At 42.9% G+C, this 18,183-nt stretch overlaps 2 protein-coding genes across 3 annotated transcripts; one reads left to right on the top strand and one right to left on the bottom strand.

Moving 5' to 3' along the window:
- Window positions 1-9,230: 9,230 nt before the first annotated feature.
- nfkbiaa (nuclear factor of kappa light polypeptide gene enhancer in B-cells inhibitor, alpha a) lies at window positions 9,231-11,641 on the top strand. The gene is made up of 6 exons (XM_048985503.1): window positions 9,231-9,536; window positions 10,112-10,217; window positions 10,316-10,523; window positions 10,625-10,713; window positions 10,828-11,085; window positions 11,202-11,641. The coding sequence occupies exons 1-6, from the start codon at window positions 9,301-9,303 to the stop codon at window positions 11,235-11,237; spliced, it is 933 nt and encodes a 310-aa protein (XP_048841460.1). The 5' UTR covers window positions 9,231-9,300; the 3' UTR covers window positions 11,238-11,641.
- Window positions 11,642-14,215: 2,574 nt separating this feature from the next.
- psma6b (proteasome 20S subunit alpha 6b) lies at window positions 14,216-17,796 on the bottom strand. Of its 2 annotated transcripts, none has more exons than XM_048985504.1 (7): window positions 17,592-17,796; window positions 16,869-16,963; window positions 16,660-16,741; window positions 16,299-16,454; window positions 15,960-16,138; window positions 14,870-14,964; window positions 14,216-14,398 (listed from the first exon to the last, which is right to left on the bottom strand). In XM_048985504.1, exons 1-7 carry the CDS (start codon window positions 17,665-17,667, stop codon window positions 14,341-14,343), a joined length of 741 nt encoding a protein of 246 aa, XP_048841461.1. In that variant the 5' UTR covers window positions 17,668-17,796; the 3' UTR covers window positions 14,216-14,340. The 2 variants fall into 2 exon arrangements, with proteins under 2 accessions (XP_048841461.1, XP_048841462.1); XM_048985505.1 differs by lacking the exon at window positions 17,592-17,796 and adding an exon at window positions 17,426-17,550.
- Between the last annotated feature and the right edge of the window lie 387 nt (window positions 17,797-18,183).

Raw genomic sequence — 18,183 nt, 5'->3', positions numbered from 1 at the left:
TGCTCCTGTGCTGCAAAGGCTGTACAGCAAGGCCATACCAAACATTGCCTTCTGGGCAAAGTGCACGGGGTAGCGCCTTCAGAAAAGTGCTTGACTGCTTGAATGTTGTATTGATCTGCATTGTCATAATCTGCTTTCGATGTGGCAATCAGAATGGAAGTGGCCTCCTCATAAGCTCCACCTACCAACCTGTCAGGCTCCTCCCTTTGAAATTGATTCGCCTGCTTGGACCTCAGGTGACCCTGCATATAAAGAAACAAAAATGCTTTCTGCTGGGTAAAGGTGTGTGTATAATAAGTGTACAGTTTGCCCATGATGCATGAAAGTGTGTATGGGTAGATGTTCCAGGTAGGTGGGTCTGACCCTGAATTAGAAGCATTTTACGTTCCTGTTGTCATGATGCCAAGAGCTCGGCTGAGTACAGGGTCCTGCATCCAGCACAGCCGACAGTGTCAATATGAACAGGACTCAACTGGCCCAAAGACTCACAGATGTTAAATATGCTCCTTTTATATGGTATTCATGGTCCCCTCATGCCAGTGTAGATGAGCTTACAGTCATGGGGAGCTTGGGATAAACTTTCTAGAAGCTAGAAGATACAAAATGTGTCTAAATGGTTTTTTTGTTATGTATTGTGTTATGCAAGCGTGGTTTGAGTCCTGTGGTGGGTAGTGTACCCACCTGCCCTTTGGGAGCTTGAGCAAGATCTTTAAGCTCCGAAAAATGCTCCAAACCCCAAGCTTAGCTGTCACTCATATGTCTTAGAAAAGGAGACCAAGATGAGATATGTGGGACAAACACATTCCAATGCACCTCTTCCTGTACTTCTACAAACCACAAATAAAGCTTCAATTTATTTTCATTTGACCTCACAGCTTCAAGGTTGTAGATGTTTCTGTGTGACAACTTTTTCTATGCTCAGTACAGGCAAGCTATTTGTGTGAACCTTCATGCATATACGTGATTGAGCAAGCGAGTGAGGAGTGAGCGAGCGAGTGAGTGAGTACTCTGTGATGGTCCATCCTTGTCTCCTTACTTCCTGGGCTCAAGGTTGCCATAACTCAGACTCCTTTGTTTCAAAAGCTATGGTACCAAACACCTGGAAAAGCAGTAATACAATTATCATACTAATATCGCACTGGTGTGTCTTTGGGGCAGATCATGCATGCTATGGATAATTCAGAAAAGCACTCGCTAATTAAACACTGCTAATGCATCCTAGGGCGGACTTTGTTGTTAATACAGTATAGTATATTTTTTTCACTGTGCATCTATTACAGGGTTGTGGTGTATAAATTAGAGGGTGTTAAATTCTACTGCATACGGAAATCTAGAAATTCTGTGCAGACACGGTGCGTCGGTGCAGATTTCGTAAGTTTCAAAATCACACTTCATGCCAATTGCTGAGTGATTTTGTTTGCAAAACGACACTGAACGCTAAAACACGTTCAAATACCTGCCATTCTTTACTGGGAAAGCGAACTTGAGTTTCAATTAATTTTCCAAAACTGTTATTATCAAGTTTATTTTTACGGTCAATTTCTCGACATACTACCGAATTCAAATAATGCACTTATAGCATAATGCGTTGCGGTTCATTAGGCGTCTTTATCAATATAATTGTTCTAAACCGTATATCCAGTAAGTAACATCTGCATTGTATAACATGTATAATTTACAATTACATAACTGCAGTATGCATAAACATATCTATTGTTATAATGGTAAAGTACAAGTCTTCGAATATTTACTTCATTCTTAACGAGATACATATACATTGTTCGCAGATGCGCATATTATACATTAAAGAATAGCATCGTTGATATTACAAATGAATGCTTAACATCACGAATATATCAAGTAAAATGAGAAGAATGCCGACTTATTACAGATACGGGAAATTACAAAAACAAGTCACTGTGCCATTTTGAAATATGCGTAGCCTATTTACACAGAAATCATGATTATGCGGATGGCATATCCATAGAAACCGCATTGTGTCGGGGTAGGTCAGCTGGTATCCCCACCGATGAAAGGTATATGGCACTGGGCATTCAGAAAAGAAAGATCTGACGCTCCACATTGAAGATCCCCAGTCTCGCCACCGTATTATCGCTCACACCCGGATTACCGAGAATCTCTTCACATCTGACATGACACAACATGTGTTTATCCAGTATGTCCGCAGAGGGAAGAGGGATCCCGCAAAACGGACAGCAAACTGATGTTTGCCCTGCTTGTGTCTGGTAGTAAGTCGAAGATCCTACGTTGTCTTGGGCAGCCATATGATTTCCCAGAAATTCCTGTCCACGGAATATATTGCTGGATAAATGTCCTACACTCAGCTGCTGTGTTCCTATACAGGGAGAGTAGAGACTAGTGTATATAGACTCTTTTTCGGAGTTAGTCGTTACTGTCTTGCTAGCGCGATCCAGCATCGTACGATATTGGTTGAAACTCTTTTCTGTAGTTTTATAATTAATATTTCGGGGTAACCTTTCCTGCGATTTCAGTTTTTTGTACGGTTTATCTGTCTTGCGCGTACTCTGCGAATGCTTGTTCTGCGGAGCTCCACAATGGGAACTCTCCAGCTGTGAAAGGTGCTGATAATTCATAGGCATCTTCTCGGCATTGCCTTTCTGCTCCCGTACTGGATCCCCTAACATGCACGGCTGCGCTTGTTCGCCGTCGTGGATTTCGTCTTTTTTTGTGGGACGAGGCTTGTGCCATCTACGATGAGAAGCCAGATTTGCTGGGCAGCTGAAAACTTTGTCGCACTCCGGACAGCGGTAATCTACACGCGCTAATCCGGAGCACGTGTGCTCCGCGAGAGTAAAGGGATCGGGATACTCCACCTTGCAAAGCTGGCAAATGAAGTCACCCAATGGCTTGGTGTTTACAGTGAATAGTCGCATTTTCGAATCTCCCTTTTTCTTTATTTTTAGGCCGAGTGTAGAGCCGGTGATAACATTCTTCCTAAAGCTAAATTTGCTCTTATCTTTGTGATTCAGAAGTGAGCATTTGACTTCGCAGCCAGAACCACTATTCGTGCGTCTGATAGTATGATGAGGAGGAGGATAGTGATGAAGCGGCGAGTCTGCTTTGACAGGAGTAGGTAAGTCCACGCGTGAGCCCATCTGCAGCCTCTCCGCTGACCCTATGGACTGACTTGAGCCTGGACACGCAGAAAGGCGAAGTCCGTTTTCCATGCTCCAGTCATTCAGCCGATTTTCTGTTGACTCTGCATGACTTTGAGAGGTTTCGGTTTGGTCAGAACAGCTGGGAAGCTGGCCCCCGGCCGATAAGTTTGTGCAGGTTTTGCTTTCCACTTCTATTGCGCATTCGGATGGGTGTGTGCGTTTGGTTTCCGAAAATAGCGCAAACGATTCCCATAAATCTGAAGACGCGCTCCAGACATTGCACGGGGCACCAGGCTCATGTGGAGTTCCCGTGGTTGGATCAGCACTGGAATGTTTTTCGTCCCCATAACGTATTTTACAAAGCGACGTTGATATCCATCTGTTTCTCTTCACTAAAAATCCCCTCGGCATATTTTAAATGGCGATCTGTCTCCTCCGCTTTATGCTTTTGTGCAGGGCAGATTGTTGACTGAAACCCAGGAAGTGCAAGGTTCGTTAATAAAAGGAAAATTGGCTCTCACGTGACTGAATATGAGTTTGGGAAAATAGACTATGTGATGCTGCTGCCTTTTGTTTCCCGTGAAGTCAGGGTTTGAGTCTCAAAGCCAATCCCAACAGCATAAGTGTGAAGGAGGGGCAAGGTTAAACGAGTGGTTCTGTTACCAGACTCGGTATCGTTTGGGTACCCTTTTTCTTTTCGGTTTTTTGAGTTTGTCAGTTTCACAAAACGTTGAAATACATAGATAGTTACATGTTGCATGACTTTAAAAAGTTAATATGCCCATATATTAAATCCCGCAGTGTTATGTGAACATCGTATATATGTGACGGTCTTATGCACGTTTCTGCTGAATGCAGCGTGTAGAATATCTAAAATCGGCATTAAAAAAAACAGTATTATATATTAAAAAGTTACTGCAAATTACTTCGTTGCTCATCTTTCATCCAGGCATGCAAAATTTCCCAGAGTCCCAGTCCCGGCAAGTAAAGAAATGTAGCCTGCATTTTAATTTTAACATGCGCTCAGCTGGTTTACACTAAATTGTGAAGCCTTATTTCAGCCAGTCAAATACGAAACGGCATTTGGTGCCGCAATATACAGTAAGGGAACTGAAATTAATGCTTCAGAAGTAAGTCAGGAAACCATGGATTCAGTAATGCATTCAGTAATCTGTGCATGCAAAAGTGCTTTAAAAGAGGCGTAGCCTATACTTGTAAGCGTTAACTGCAGCAGCTTCGGATGTTTCGGCGTTTTCTAAGTCGCAGCTTATCGAATAAACACGTCCACTTAAATTAAGGAAGGATTTATGGCATTGGTGAAATAGCTAATTTGTGTATAAGCCTAATTGCTCTTTTCCCAGTTTTTTGTTTGAACTGTTTTGGTAACAACCATTCAAGATAATGAATACATAATTCACAATTTGCATAATTTACAAAGCCATTTCTGTAAAGAATCCAATTTTCCTCTAGTCCATAAAGCTCCAACAGTCATGTATATCCACCCCTATAAACATATTCTTTATGGATTACAATCAATGTATCTCATTAACATGCAACATTTGGAAGCTCGGCTTGCGGCACCAGCGAAAGGAAATGTCTTTATCTGCAGCCGTCCTGCGTTCAGGGGGGCTGGGGAATCATTGCTATCTCTTTTGGCGACGGAGTACAGGTGCTTGCAGCGTTATCGCGTCTGAGGGTGGGACTGGCCTGGGAGGGTGCCCGCAGGCGGCCGGGGACCGGCTGCTCCCTGCATGGGCTTCATGCTCCTTGCGAAGCTGGGGAGGCTGATAAGAATGAGGACGCTTTATTCTCGTATTTCCAGTGGCCAGCCGGTTAGTCCATAATTAACTGGAGCTGGTCATAGGATTATGCAGCTACGGAAACTGATTCTAAACTGTTAATTGTAAAGATCTACTTGTGTTTCTCTAAATCACTTTGTTTTCTTTAGTCACTTCAGCTTTCATAAAGCCTGAGTAAATGCTTCTTCAAAATCGGGACTTGGGGGTAAAGGTGTAAATTTGGTTTGATCATCGGTCGGGACCTGATTTGGGAATCCCCTCCCACCAGGCCCGTACCTAGAAATAATGGGGGGTCCGACAACCCTCTCCATATGTCCATCTCGGTAGATTTTTCTTACCCGCGGGGGGCACAAGCAAATTTACCACGTGGCCAAGTGACACACACGGTACTCCCACAATACTGGTGGAGCCGCGTCCCCACCGTCCATAGCTAAATCTACTCAATTTGGCCATTTATAATTGTTTTTAAATGCTAACTTCGACTGGGTTCATACAAAATCACGTTTAGGTCGGCTATACAACTAAATATACATACTGGAATTAGAAATGGTGTAGATAATGCAGTTTTCCGCTTTGTCCACCTGAAAATAGCGATCGCTTTAGTTCTCTTTCTGTATTATCAGTATTTATTTATTTTATTCTTTTGTACTAGGCAAAAAGTCTTGGTGGTACCAGATGAACTTCGATCCAAGACCGGGGGATTTCAGCACTGCCGGACAGCAGACAGCTCCGCGGCGAAGGACAAAGGCTCGGTGTTTCATTTGCTTTATGTCTTTACATAAAATGACAAAAATGCTCATTTATTTAACTGACTACAGCGCTGTAAAGTGAACCTGAATTTGAGCAAGCATCATCAATACAGAATAATATTATTAGTTCAATTGATTTAAGATAGATGTATTTTATCGTAACATCTCTCCTATTTGACTCTCCCTGCCGGCCCCTGGAGGATGGGCTTCCCCTTTGAGTCTGGTCCCTCCCAAGGTTTCTTCCTTCTTGGGAGTTTTTCCTTGCCACTGTCGCCTTTGGCTTACTCACTGGGGGCTTTGGGTGGGGATGCTGTAAAGCGCTTTGAGACGATGTAATGTCGTGAAACTGCGCTATACAAAAATAAATTTGTTGTTGTTGTTGTAACATAATTTTATGGTTGAGTGTAGGTAACCAAAATGGTTAATATTTGTCCAATTGCTTGACCACTGTAACTAACACTTATTTAAATAATAGCATTTATTTTATTTCATTTTTCTACTTCGTTTCATAGTCTTCTGTTGTCATGAAACATTTAATCACTTCAAGTAAACAGACATAAGGCTTCTGGGTGGCTATTCGTCTTACCCTCCAAAGGCCCTGATATTAGGCTGGCCTTGATATATAACTCAGTCGAACGCTGCCCTCTAGTGTCAATGGTTTGCAAGTACCGGTATTATCTACAGTATTTGTCTATGGCAGTCCTATTTGTCCCTCCTGGACTGGACAACTTCCACAGCAGATTAATTTCAAGTATGGCACAGCTGACTGTTTTAATAATAGGAATGACAGAATTATACAGCTGACACAAAACACCCCCAAGTTTAACAAATGATCTCATCTTAAGTCAGTAGTGAGAAGCTGCACCATTTTCTGAAACTACTCCATCTGTACACTTAATCGAAGGGACTTACAGTCATTTATCCATGGATGCCTGTAGTTTTACACTTGGCAGTATTTATGGAATGGAGAAGCATGAAGTCAACATAAAGGTGGTGTTTTTGGTTTGATCTGATATACGGACACATAACGCTGAATTCTGGTGTCTTGGCTATGAGGGTGCCAGTGATTTGAAGCACACCCCACCAAGGAGAGGCTCCGCAAGAGGACAGCACCATGGTCTGCATGCTTGTCCATCACGGGACCGGGGAGCTCACACTCAATGACCTGTTTACTAACATGAAAGGAATAATAGCTATTTGGTGAATGTGTCTCTTATCAATGACCACAATTTTGTGACTAGCATGTACAGTAATACTTAAGTCATTCTACAGTGTAAAACCCCGGACTTCAGGCCAGGAAGGTAGATACTCGGATGAGATGTGACTTGGCGGCGATGCTTGTGTGTGAATCACGTGTGACTCAGTGCAGCAGAAATGCAGTGTAAACACACCCATGATCACCTTCCATACGCATCGTGAGATCAGAATAGAAAGTGGAAGAACCGAAACCACAGGGCATGTGTGATGCGTCACCCTGCTGATTCTCATCCATCATGCAGAATTGCTGTCTAGGATACAGCCAAAGTACACAATGATGCCGCTGAATGGTCGTCATGGTTGGGATGCGTGACGCTATCCAGGTGTGCTCCATGCCTTGGCGAATCCCCACTGGCACGACACACCCTTTGGCAATGGGAATGCGATTATCTGGGAAACACTTAAATACAGCGCCATGGCAACCATTCCTACAGTAAGACAGCCAAACTAATACACTCCATCCCCACTTCCATTCCATCGTCCATTTATGTTTCTTGGGATTTTCCAGCCCCCCTTTTATAAGCACGGCACTAATTTCTATGGGAAAACAATTAGGAGGAATTTCATAGGAATTCCCAGACAACAGCTATTTAAAATGATCTCAGACATTACAATTTATTTTAATTACATGTATGTGCTTGTAAATGATAAAATTACACAGGCGCATTGACAACAGGAATTATTCATGCTGAGATTCACAATCAGATGGGACTATGAGGAAATCCTGGGGCCAGGCAGCATGGGCCCCCCTTCCCAGGTGTGGCAGCCCCCAGATGCACCACAGCAGACCTGGAGTCACCCGAGGTTCGCCCCCTAGTCTCCTCGGGTTTCCCCCAGGTTCCCGTTCTCTGCAGGGGCCAACGTTCGGGCCCGAGTCTGGCCATAAGAATGGGCGTACATGCTTCGCGGGGAACCACCTGTAGACCCCAACTCGTGTCACTTACCCCTGACACTGAACTCAAACGGCAATGCTGTGCTGTAATTTCTCACCAGTACAGCAGGACGCACACAACATAACTGGATGGCTCTTATTCAGTTGTCTATATATTATTTATTATAATAACATGGTGTGTTGTTTTTTATATATATATATATATTTCTTCTTTAGCCATATATTGTAAAATGTACCAAACGTTACCTTCTCTGGTTATGAAAGTATCTCAGTACTTTTTTTTTAAAGTATTTTTTTACTAAAAAACTACTAGTATTACTAGTATTTTTTAGTATTTAGCAAGCTGCGTCTTAGTGTTTTGTAACTTGCAAAGCCTATTTGCCTCCTATTTGACTGCAGAACAGCTTAGAGTGGCACAAAGGGCTTGGAAAAGCACCTTTGGCCGACTGAGGGTAACTCCCTACAAGTTAATAAGATACCGCAGCACCGGTTTGATCCCCGCCCCCCCCCCCCCCAGAATAAAAGGGTTAAACCACAGTTCAGGAAGAACTTTGTGTCCCTGGGTTTTTTTTTCTTCGTCTTCTTCTCAGGGTTGAGTCCAGCATGAATGAAGGGACATTCCCATGAATCTTGCTGGAGTTGTGCAGTGAACGTGATCACGATGTTATTGTTGGTGGTATATAGTTATATATAGTTACGTAAATGACGTCAGACGCGTGCGTCTCTCGGAAAGCATATGCACAGATACTGTTACTATGTTACCGCTGTATTTACTAATTCCCCAGCGGTTGTGCAAACCCGAGGCGCCCAGCGTTTCGTGTGTGAAGTGTGAACAGCCTTATGTCAGTGTTCCTTTAATCCGTTCCCATAAACAATCCCGTATATAATGCATGACCTTTTAATATATTTTTGTTGCCTATACGCTTTCTGAAACGGGGATGTAAACTTAGGCAAAAATCGTGGGGTTTAAATGTCTGATTCCGATATCCTACAAACAGGACCTTCGTGGTTCTATTTAATTCTTTGATGGTGCAGCACAGAATAAGAATATTTATTATAGTACTTACAAGAATAAGAATAAAACTCCAAGTCGCTGCATTTAATTTTTGTACTATTAATTCTTCGATTAATTTATCTGCACCAAAATATGTATCTGCATACATGCACTCATGTTCAGTAACAGCGATAGAATGGAAACGGTCCTTTTTCACATGCGGAATAGGAAACTACACAATTTCATTATTACTCCGTGAACTCGTTTTGAGGGGAATTTCACCATAAAAGCCCGTGCTGAGTTTCCCTTCTGTTCCTCAGATAAGTCATACCTCCTTTGGAAAGCCCCCAGTCGTGCACGCAGCTCCTCCCATCAAAAAAAAAATATATAAAAGCAGAAGATCCTCCCCTTCGCATTCATACCGTTGTGCCTTGTAGTGAGAAGAACTTCAAATTTCAGAGAAGGAAAAATGGCTTTGTGTGGCGTTTACGGCACCAATAACCAAATGGATTATGAAACTGGTATGGATTCAAAAAAGGTACCTTGCAGTGAAGACCGCCTGGACAGCGGACTGGATTCCCTGAAAGAAGAGTTGGACAGTATTGTGGATAATATGGACACTTTGCGCGTGGATAACCACGACTATACACAGACCGATTACATCAACGAACCATGGAAGCAGCAAAGGACGGAGGACGGAGACACGTAAGTTTCCTTTTTTCATATCTATTCCGTCAATACTAGCTTTAAATAACATTGCAAGTTAATTTAACAGTCGTCTGCAAGTTTGTTCGAACCCTCGCTATCCACATTTGCAAGAATGTCTCACGAGCTTACTGTTCGATAGTATGCATTAATAGTTTTTTAAACATTACAGTTATCTGCTGAGCAACCACTGTTGTTGCTACATAAAACATTGTTATATAGGGTACAATTAAATAACGTAAAAGATCATGTGTCCCATAGGAGTGTGCAAAAGAGTTCTCAAATGATGATAATAACACGCTGTGATACTCAATTGTACCTTAAATAAAGAGGATTTTAGTTCAGCGACTGCGTCCGTATGGTCTGGCGTAAGATTATTATAGGCGGCGCTCGCGTGCGTAAGCTGGAAAGTCCCTGGCGCTTTGCCCGGAATCGGGGCTGCTGATAGTGCATCGATGTAGAACCGCCTCTAGTGGAAATAACCTGACCAGAAAAAAAGAAAACGCATATGTGAAATATAGATGCAAATGCTCCGACTGTTGTGGCTGACTTCTGTTCCCCCCGACATATTTCAGGATTCTCCACCTCGCCGTCATCCACGAAGCGAAAGATTACGTTTCCCAGATCATCAACAGGTCCCGGAACGAACCATTCCTGAACGTCCAAAATAACCAAAGACAGGTAATTGTCAAAATTGTTTCAGAAAGTGTTAATACATTTTCTGTAGACCTGAAATTAAACGAATGTTGAGCTTAACATTTTCCTCTGTGGTCTTCCAGACTGCCCTACACCTGGCCGTGGTTACTGAACAGCCTGACTTGCTGGACCGGCTGTTGAAGGCTGGCTGTGACCCCCAGCTGGTGGACGACTGCGGAAACACTGCCCTCCACATCGCCTGCAAGAAAGGCTCCCTGCACTGCTTCAGCGTCCTCACGCAGTACCGTCCCCAGCATCTCGCCTCCATCCTCGCTACCCCCAACTACAGCGGTAGGTTCACCTTTCGTACCTCCACCCAAAAATGATGGCCTTCTGTTTCCTGGCCTGGACCCCCCCCGTCCCTGAACCTGTGTCCGTTCTGCTCATTACAGGTCACAACTGCCTACACATAGCTTCCATTTACGGTTTCCTGTCACTGGTAGAAAGCCTCATCGAGCTCGGGGCGGATGTCAACGCACAGGTGGGTGTCTTCTCCGCTGTCTTCTGTTGATACTTGAAGTGCCTGCAAGGTGACAGGAAGTGGTGGGAAAAACAGCAAGGCCTAACATGCATTTTACTTTGCTCCCCCCCCCAGGAGTACTGTAATGGCCGAACAGCACTCCACCTGGCCGTGGATCTGCAGAACCTCGAGCTGGTGAAGCTCCTCGTTACCAAGGGTGCCAACGTCAACAGTGTGACGTATGGTGGCTACACTGCCTACCACCTGACCTACGGGAGGCAGAATGCCGAGATACAGCAACAGCTGCACGCGCTCACTGCACTCGAGCTGAGGGAGCTTCCTGAGAGTGACGAGGAAGACAGTGATGAGGAGCCTTCATCAGAGGAAGATGATGTAAGTTTTGTGTGTCAATCTGGTGGAATTTCAAAGTGACCCTGATGTGGAGAATTTAGGTAGAATTTGGTACTTTTTTCTCTCTTCTTATAATGTTTCTGGCTTTACTTCCACAGATATACGATGACATTTATGTCAGAGGGCAGAAGTAGGCCTGTATCCCATCCCCCCTCCCCCTTTGCCTGGTGGTGCAGAGAAGACTACAGAGGCTGCGCCTGATAGGTCCAGCGCTGGCATAGCGCACAGCAGTCCCAGGTTCTTGCCCCTGGTTCTGCTCCGGCTGCGGCAGACCCGTCACAGCAGGTCCAGTCCAAACCCAAGTGGAAGCTGAAAGCACAGAAGGACCGGGAAGAAAGGAGTGAAATCATCCATGGCGAAAGACAGAAAAAAAAAAAACGATACTGGCTTTTCATGGAAGAATTCTTTTGTTTTTCAAAATGTTTATGTAATTATGTGTATAGTTATATAGTGTACATAATGTAAATTTAATGTATTGTGTAGATATCTGATGTTCATTTTGTGCAAAAACCCATGGAAAATAAAAATGTTTTCTTTACGTTCTTGCTGTGGTTGGCTGACAGTGGGAGTAAGCAAAATGGTAACATAAAGGACACCCGTTAGCTGTTTAAAATCCCCCTTTTTTCGGCAGTCTTTGGCTCGGGTGACAGTCATCCAGAGATCCATGAAGGTAGAACAATTATCTGCTTACAATGTGCAGAAGTATGAGTACATTGAAATGCTTTGCATATCCCATCTTGCTCTGCTTTCACACACACACACACACACAGCTGGGAGCAAAGCTTGAGGTCTGCGTACAAGGTTAGGCATATACCCAGTACCCCTGGAGCATTCTGGAGGGCTAAGGGTTCTTGCTCAATGGTCCAACAGAGTTGCGACTATTCTCCTGAGGCCGGGGATCGATCCAGTGACCTTCTGCTCACATTACGATGGCTTTTCCCGCTCAGGGCACGCTGTCTTACATATTTACAGTGACACAGTAAGAGCCATTCAGTGTCATGTCTGAGATTATAGGAGGAAATTCCATGGAAAGACAGCAATGCAGGGAAATCCCTCAGCTGTTTGAGTGTGTCTTCCTTGAACAAAAATGCTCTGAATATTTGGCAAGCGTCCCAGAAGATTTCTTAGTAAAGTAACTCCAGTGTTGAGCAAAAACTGAAAATGAACAATGTTACAACACTGGGCAGGAAAATGCCTTTGCTCTTCTGGATCCCTCAGGCCCAGAGCAGAAGGAGTGGTTTCCACGCTCAAGTTAAATTCCCGGCTTCTCTGATAAGTAAACAGGAATTTCCTGGGGATGTGTATAGAAAAAAGTCCCAGTTGAGTGTGTTCCCCCATAATGCAGAAGTGCAGAACATTAGGGACTTAATATGTTCATACTAATATTTACAAAGATGAGTAATGTTTATCATACTTATTAACTCTCTGCAATTAGTATACTACATGTTTCTGATTTTACTGGGACAGAAGAGCCCCCAGTAAGTAAATCATCTGGGTAGCTGTTAGTTACTGTGGCTTTTTGAAGATTTATAAGCTACTGAATTTCCAGTAGATTAGAAAAAAGAATCCCTTCTTTTGTCTTACAAAGGACTGGTGAAAGCTGCCTGGAATCAGCTGTCTGCTATATTGATGCATATTTTACGTTTAGTTCAATGTGACTGTTCACATCCTGTATAATAATCATCCCATCAGAGCTGTTGTAAATCAAAGGAGAACCGCTTGTGCAGGTCACATCCAAAGCAGCTTTAAAATGCGACATGCCTTTGAAGCTCCACATTCACCTCTGTGAATTTGTAGAGTTTATTCTGAAAAGCACAGAACAGGAGCCCCTGATAGTCCAGGGAAACCATGCATCGCATCGCAGCAGAAGTTGAGGAAGCCATACCGTGAGAACTGTGCTGCAGAGGAGAGCCCCTGTTTTGGCAGCGAGAGCAAATAGACCTGACTGGCTTTTTGCAGCAGTTGTAATTTCCTGTTGCGTGAATGGGACACAGTCCGGCAGCCTGGAGTCGGTACAGGCTCCTGAGATTGCGCTTTTGCTCACAACACCTTTGATTGAGGCCGCAAGTTACGTCAGCGTCCCATTCGCTGGCGGGACGGTGAATTCCTGGCATCGAGTGAGGTCCCCTGCACCCAGCCAATGCAAATGACTCCAGTCATACCAGAGCCGCGTTCAGCCCCATTGGTGCAAACTCCCTGCTCCGGTGCGGTTGGTGCATCTTGAAGGTGTGATAGCATGCAAGGCACGAGTTTTAGAAACCGAAAAGCGATTGATGCATGAGAAATATTACGAGGGGAAAAATAGGGTACAGCCGTTATACAGTTCTGCCATCTCCATGGTACACGGGATGACTGGACTGTTTACTTCACATCACAAAGGATACAATTGTACAGGAAACTGAAGTATTGACTAGACTACATAAAAGAACAACTTAATGTTAGATGCTCAACAACGCCCTTGTTATGTAACCAGTTTTTTTTTTATTTTTTACTTAAAACAAAATAGCCACTTAGCACGTTAACTTCAGACAAAACTCAGTAGTCCTTCAAAGGACTAGCCTAGTCTTTTAACACATCAACCTGAGAAAGTAAATGAATGTCAACTAAAAAACCTAGTCCAACCCAGTTTAGGCACTGAAAAAAAACTTCTCTGCCCTGCGGTGCGTGTCATGTGACAGAAATATGTGTAGAAATGAACCCAAACAGGAAGGAAGAGGACGGCAAAGTCTCAGCTTCTGCAATAATGTCCTTGTGAGAATTTCCCTCGCGACTAAATGTGGCCTCGCGGCGGAACTTAGTAACACCACTGCCACTGAGGTAGAAGGCATTTTCCCAGAAAGAAGGAAAGTTTGATGGAGACTTTACAATCACATACCACTCATTACTCTTGGGTACGATATGTGGAAGACGACGGGGAGGGTGCATGTTTCTGGGAAAAGCATGTAAAACGCCAATCCCCCAAATCTCAGTTTGAAAGTTTCACCTCCAGGTACCCAATCATCAAAATGCTTCTCAAAATAGGCCAATATAGACGATACCACACACATCAAAGAATACAAACAACATCCGGGAGATGGGGATCTACCAAATGAATGATTTCAAAGAAGTGGCGTTTTTTTTCTCCAAAACATTATCTTTAATGCAGGGTAAATATACAGCAAACAACAGCGTTGCTCTCGGGCAGAACTCTGGAATACGAAGTGGCCCTCTGCAGCTTCCCCTATGTGGCGACTTCGCTCAGTCCCTCTCTGCTAGTGACACCAGATGAGAGTCGATCTCAGACTCAGCAAGGATCCTGCAAGGTAGCAAAACCAATGGAAATTAGAGCTGTGCCAAAATACAGCCAGAGCGGAGTTCAGATTCTGTATTTAAATTTTTTAGAAGAGAAACCAGCTAATACTTCCTCAGGATTAATGACATATTGACCTGGCAGCCAATGGAGTTTTACTTGGAAGGCCTGAGTGGTTTTGGTGCATTTGCACCATTTCTTCTGCTTGTGCGGCCACAGATTAGCAAAGTGCAATAGTCTGCAGTTTAATCAAAAGGAATATCAGAGACGTGATGATCTTTGCTACATGTTTATGGAAAGTTTAGTGCTCAGAGTAAAACTGACTTAAGCTCTATCTGAAATACTACAAATGCATTAAGCTGAGACAGCACACCTTGTCGGAATAATAATAAAAATACAGACAATAAAGAAGAGTAAACAAAAGCTGTGCATGGGCTATACCCTCTTTGTAGAAGGGGAGGCCTCAGCTCCTATTACCTGAACTTAGGGTTCTCTGTTGTCACAACTCCAATCTCCAGCTCTGAGGGCTTGAAGTCAATAGACAGCACTGTGGACAGGCAGGTGATCGCCGTCTGTTGGGCACAAAACAAAACATTACTGGTTCATTGAACTGTGGTTTAACTCTCTGGGGTCTAAGGCCTTCTGGGACACTATTGCAGATGCCTTGACATGGTCTGACTTATCTGCAGCACAAAAGATAAGTGAATTATCAGGTTTTTTTTTTTTTTTTAATACATTTTGCCAAAAGTCATTGTCAAAACATGGTAGAATAATGTCAAAAATCACAAATTGTTAATATCCAGCACACTTGGCCCATCTCCAACTCCGATAAACTTGTCGCTGGCATATCAATAGGCGCTCAAACACGTGGGCGTGTCGACAGGCAAGAAGCAACGAGGAAATGCAGAAGCCGATTATTTTAATGATTTCATATAAAAGTGAAGGTTTGCATTTGTTGAGAGCAGGCACATTTGAAAAGACACATTAAGGTTTGTATTGATATTTCTCTTAAATCTCTCTGACAAACAAATTGAGCTGTTGCGGTTGTGCACTTCAGAAAATGTGCATTGAGAGGGGGAAAAAATAAAGGAACATAAAATGTAATTTGTATGTATTTTATGAAAACAATGATGTATTGTATTTGTGAGAACACATTTTAAAGTATATTTAAGTTTCTAATTATGTATTTTTTGAGCATATGCAACAGGCACTGATGGACATAACGTTAGTTTCATTCATTTAAAAGCATTTTATAAGTTAAGATGATGGCGCCAGTTAACTGGTTAAGTAATGCCATCCCTTCAGTTTTTTTTAAGATATATTTCGCAGATGTTTCTTATGGATTCATTTTCTGATGAGTCAAATTTGTTAAGTCAACAACCTTCTATGGGAGAAACAGTCAAAACTGGTCATTCTGGGAGCCCTTAAAATGACCAAGCTATTACACACTTAAGAGTCACAATATAATACATCACAATATATCAACTGGGTAAGAAAACTGAAGGGATCGCTGAGCATCTGCTTTTGACTTCTTTGGAATCAATTGATCTGCTTGACAACATCTTACCTCTACAGTTTGCTCAAAGGTCCAGTCAAGTTTCTTCTTCACCTTCTTCTCGAGGAAGCTGGTGGCCTCTGTCTGCTTCACACCGGCGGCCGTGGCCTTGAAACCACAGTAGTAGCCCGCAGGGTCACACTTGTACACCTGGGGGCCAAACTCCTCATCTACTCCAATCACGATCATGCCTGGCATGGAAAGATCCAATTTCAAAAACACAACTCGGTCTCTTTTCCTCTAACCTTCATAAGCAGTTAGTAAGACTTGATAAAAATGTACAGTTGCTGCACAGCTGTCCTACAACAGCATGGCAGAAACGCCCCTGGCGTTGGGATTCCAGGTACTTACAGCAGCCGAGCGGCCTCATCTCTGCGTTCTGCGTGTACACCTGTGAGATGTCCGCAATCCTCTTGCAGAGCATGTCCACGGGGATTTCATAGCCATACTTGTACTGCCAGTTAGCAGCCTCATAGCGTGCTCTCTGAACCTGGGACCTGCTGTCAGCTGAAAGAACAAGCAACCCGGCAAATAAATGCCACCTGAAAGCCACCAAACGCACCACCTTTCAGAGTTTCAGGGTCGCCATCAGTGGATATTAATTGCATAAATAATTCAAATAGTAGATATAGAAGCCTGCTCTGCACAGAAAACAGTTGTTCTACTTCTGGATATATGCTATTCTATTCTCACATTGATTGCGTTTTTGTACCTGTCATCCCGGACATCACGCAGCCGATGTTTTCTGTTATCCTGAATAAGTGGGTGACTGTGGAGGAATCCAATAGTTTGTCCTACAGGAAAGGAAAAGCATACACTTTGAATTCATTAAACATGTCAGAATTCAAATGAACTATATCTGAACCAAATTAAAAAATGTTACATTTCATGCACTGAAATCCGGAATCATGGAGTACTTACGGGCACTTTTTTCTGTGTGACAACAACGGCGCAGTCTTTGCCTCTAACAGCTACTGAGGTGAGGCCGCCTTGGTTTATAGCCTTGAAGGCATACTCTTTAAAAGAAAAAGTCAGTTAAATAAATCGTGCACATCACATAAGAATAACAGTAAATAGTTGGGCTACAAAAACGCTAATACGTTGACCAATCCAAACAGCAATAAAAAATTGCTGTATACTAACAGAAGATAAAATGAGTATTCCGCTCATTCACAAATTGCATTTATAAAACGCAAGGATTACACACACTTAACGGCCAGCAATAGATCAGAAATGACCGCTACTTGCCGATATGCTTATCACTACAAATTTAAACGCATATAAACGTGTACGATGTTAATCTAGGTTTAATACTTTGCTAGACACGCATAGCTTCTGAAACACTTATTAAAGTTCAGCCTTAACGTGCAGGGTTCTTTCCCTTTCGTTATTCAAAGCAATAACAAAAGATAGGCCTAGAAAAAGCCTACCGTTACTTTGCAATTATTCATTAAATAATAAATATTTTTTCAACTCACTAGCTCACTATGTGCCGTAAAAAAAAACCTTAAAAGACAGCATTCCTCACAATTTCTTCAAAATACGACATTAGCACAATAACATAAAAAAAATAGTGGTGGCGATGGGAGCCATGACTGAGCACTTCGCAAGCCAGCGGCTAGCCGGCGTAGCCTTGCTACTTACCTACTTGGTAGAGCCTACCCTCAGGAGAAAAGATTGTAATGTGTCGGTCAAATCCCGCACTGGATCCCCGGGACATCGTATTTCTATATTTACAACGATCCAAGTATAAAAACTTGATTTGAATAAAGCTGGCTAGCTGAACCACACACAACTGTCAGGCAACATGAAAAAATCCCTCATCCGGAAGTGCAGGATCACTGCCGGGTCACGGGGGCGATGGAAGCGTTGCTATGGTGACATGGCATTTAGGAATTGCTAAATTTCTCGAAGTCTCCGTTAGGGATTATCTACATTGCATCATCTTCTAAATAAAATTATGTGGAAAACAATGTAATAGCAATTAATCTTAGATTAACGCTTTCTAAATATGAATGTAATGTATTTTATTTCGTTTTTACAGATCATTTTACTGGTTTGGTGACTGCAGTTTTGCGGGCCTTGGTGGTGAAACATGATTTAAATCTTCAGATAAGGCATGTAAGTTTACTAGGCAATGTACATCCCTATCCTCACCTATAATTATGAACTGTGGATTAAACCAAAACAACAAAGTCACAAGTACAATAGGCTGAAGTAGTTTCTCTGTAGTATT

Source organism: Brienomyrus brachyistius, chromosome 19 (genome assembly GCF_023856365.1).
Source record: "Brienomyrus brachyistius isolate T26 chromosome 19, BBRACH_0.4, whole genome shotgun sequence".
Lineage (NCBI taxonomy): Eukaryota > Metazoa > Chordata > Actinopteri > Osteoglossiformes > Mormyridae > Brienomyrus > Brienomyrus brachyistius.
This window is presented reverse-complemented; position numbering and strand designations above follow the sequence as displayed.

Bases quoted from the DNA above. Each gene is read 5' to 3' on its own strand.
- psma6b (XM_048985504.1), bottom strand. From the start codon at position 17,667: ATGTCCCGGGGATCCAGTGCGGGATTTGACCGACACATTACAATCTTT. The intron at 16,139-16,298 runs GTAAGTACCTGG...TTTCCATGCCAG, and splicing joins GATGAGGCCGCTCGGCTGCT to GCATGATCGTGATTGGAGTA. The intron at 14,965-15,959 runs GTAAGATGTTGT...TGTGCCCAACAG, and splicing joins CCTTTGAGCAAACTGTAGAG to ACGGCGATCACCTGCCTGTC.
- nfkbiaa (XM_048985503.1), top strand. From the start codon at position 9,301: ATGGCTTTGTGTGGCGTTTACGGCACCAATAACCAAATGGATTATGAA. The intron at 10,218-10,315 runs GTAATTGTCAAA...GTGGTCTTCCAG, and splicing joins TCCAAAATAACCAAAGACAG to ACTGCCCTACACCTGGCCGT. The intron at 10,524-10,624 runs GTAGGTTCACCT...TGCTCATTACAG, and splicing joins CGCTACCCCCAACTACAGCG to GTCACAACTGCCTACACATA.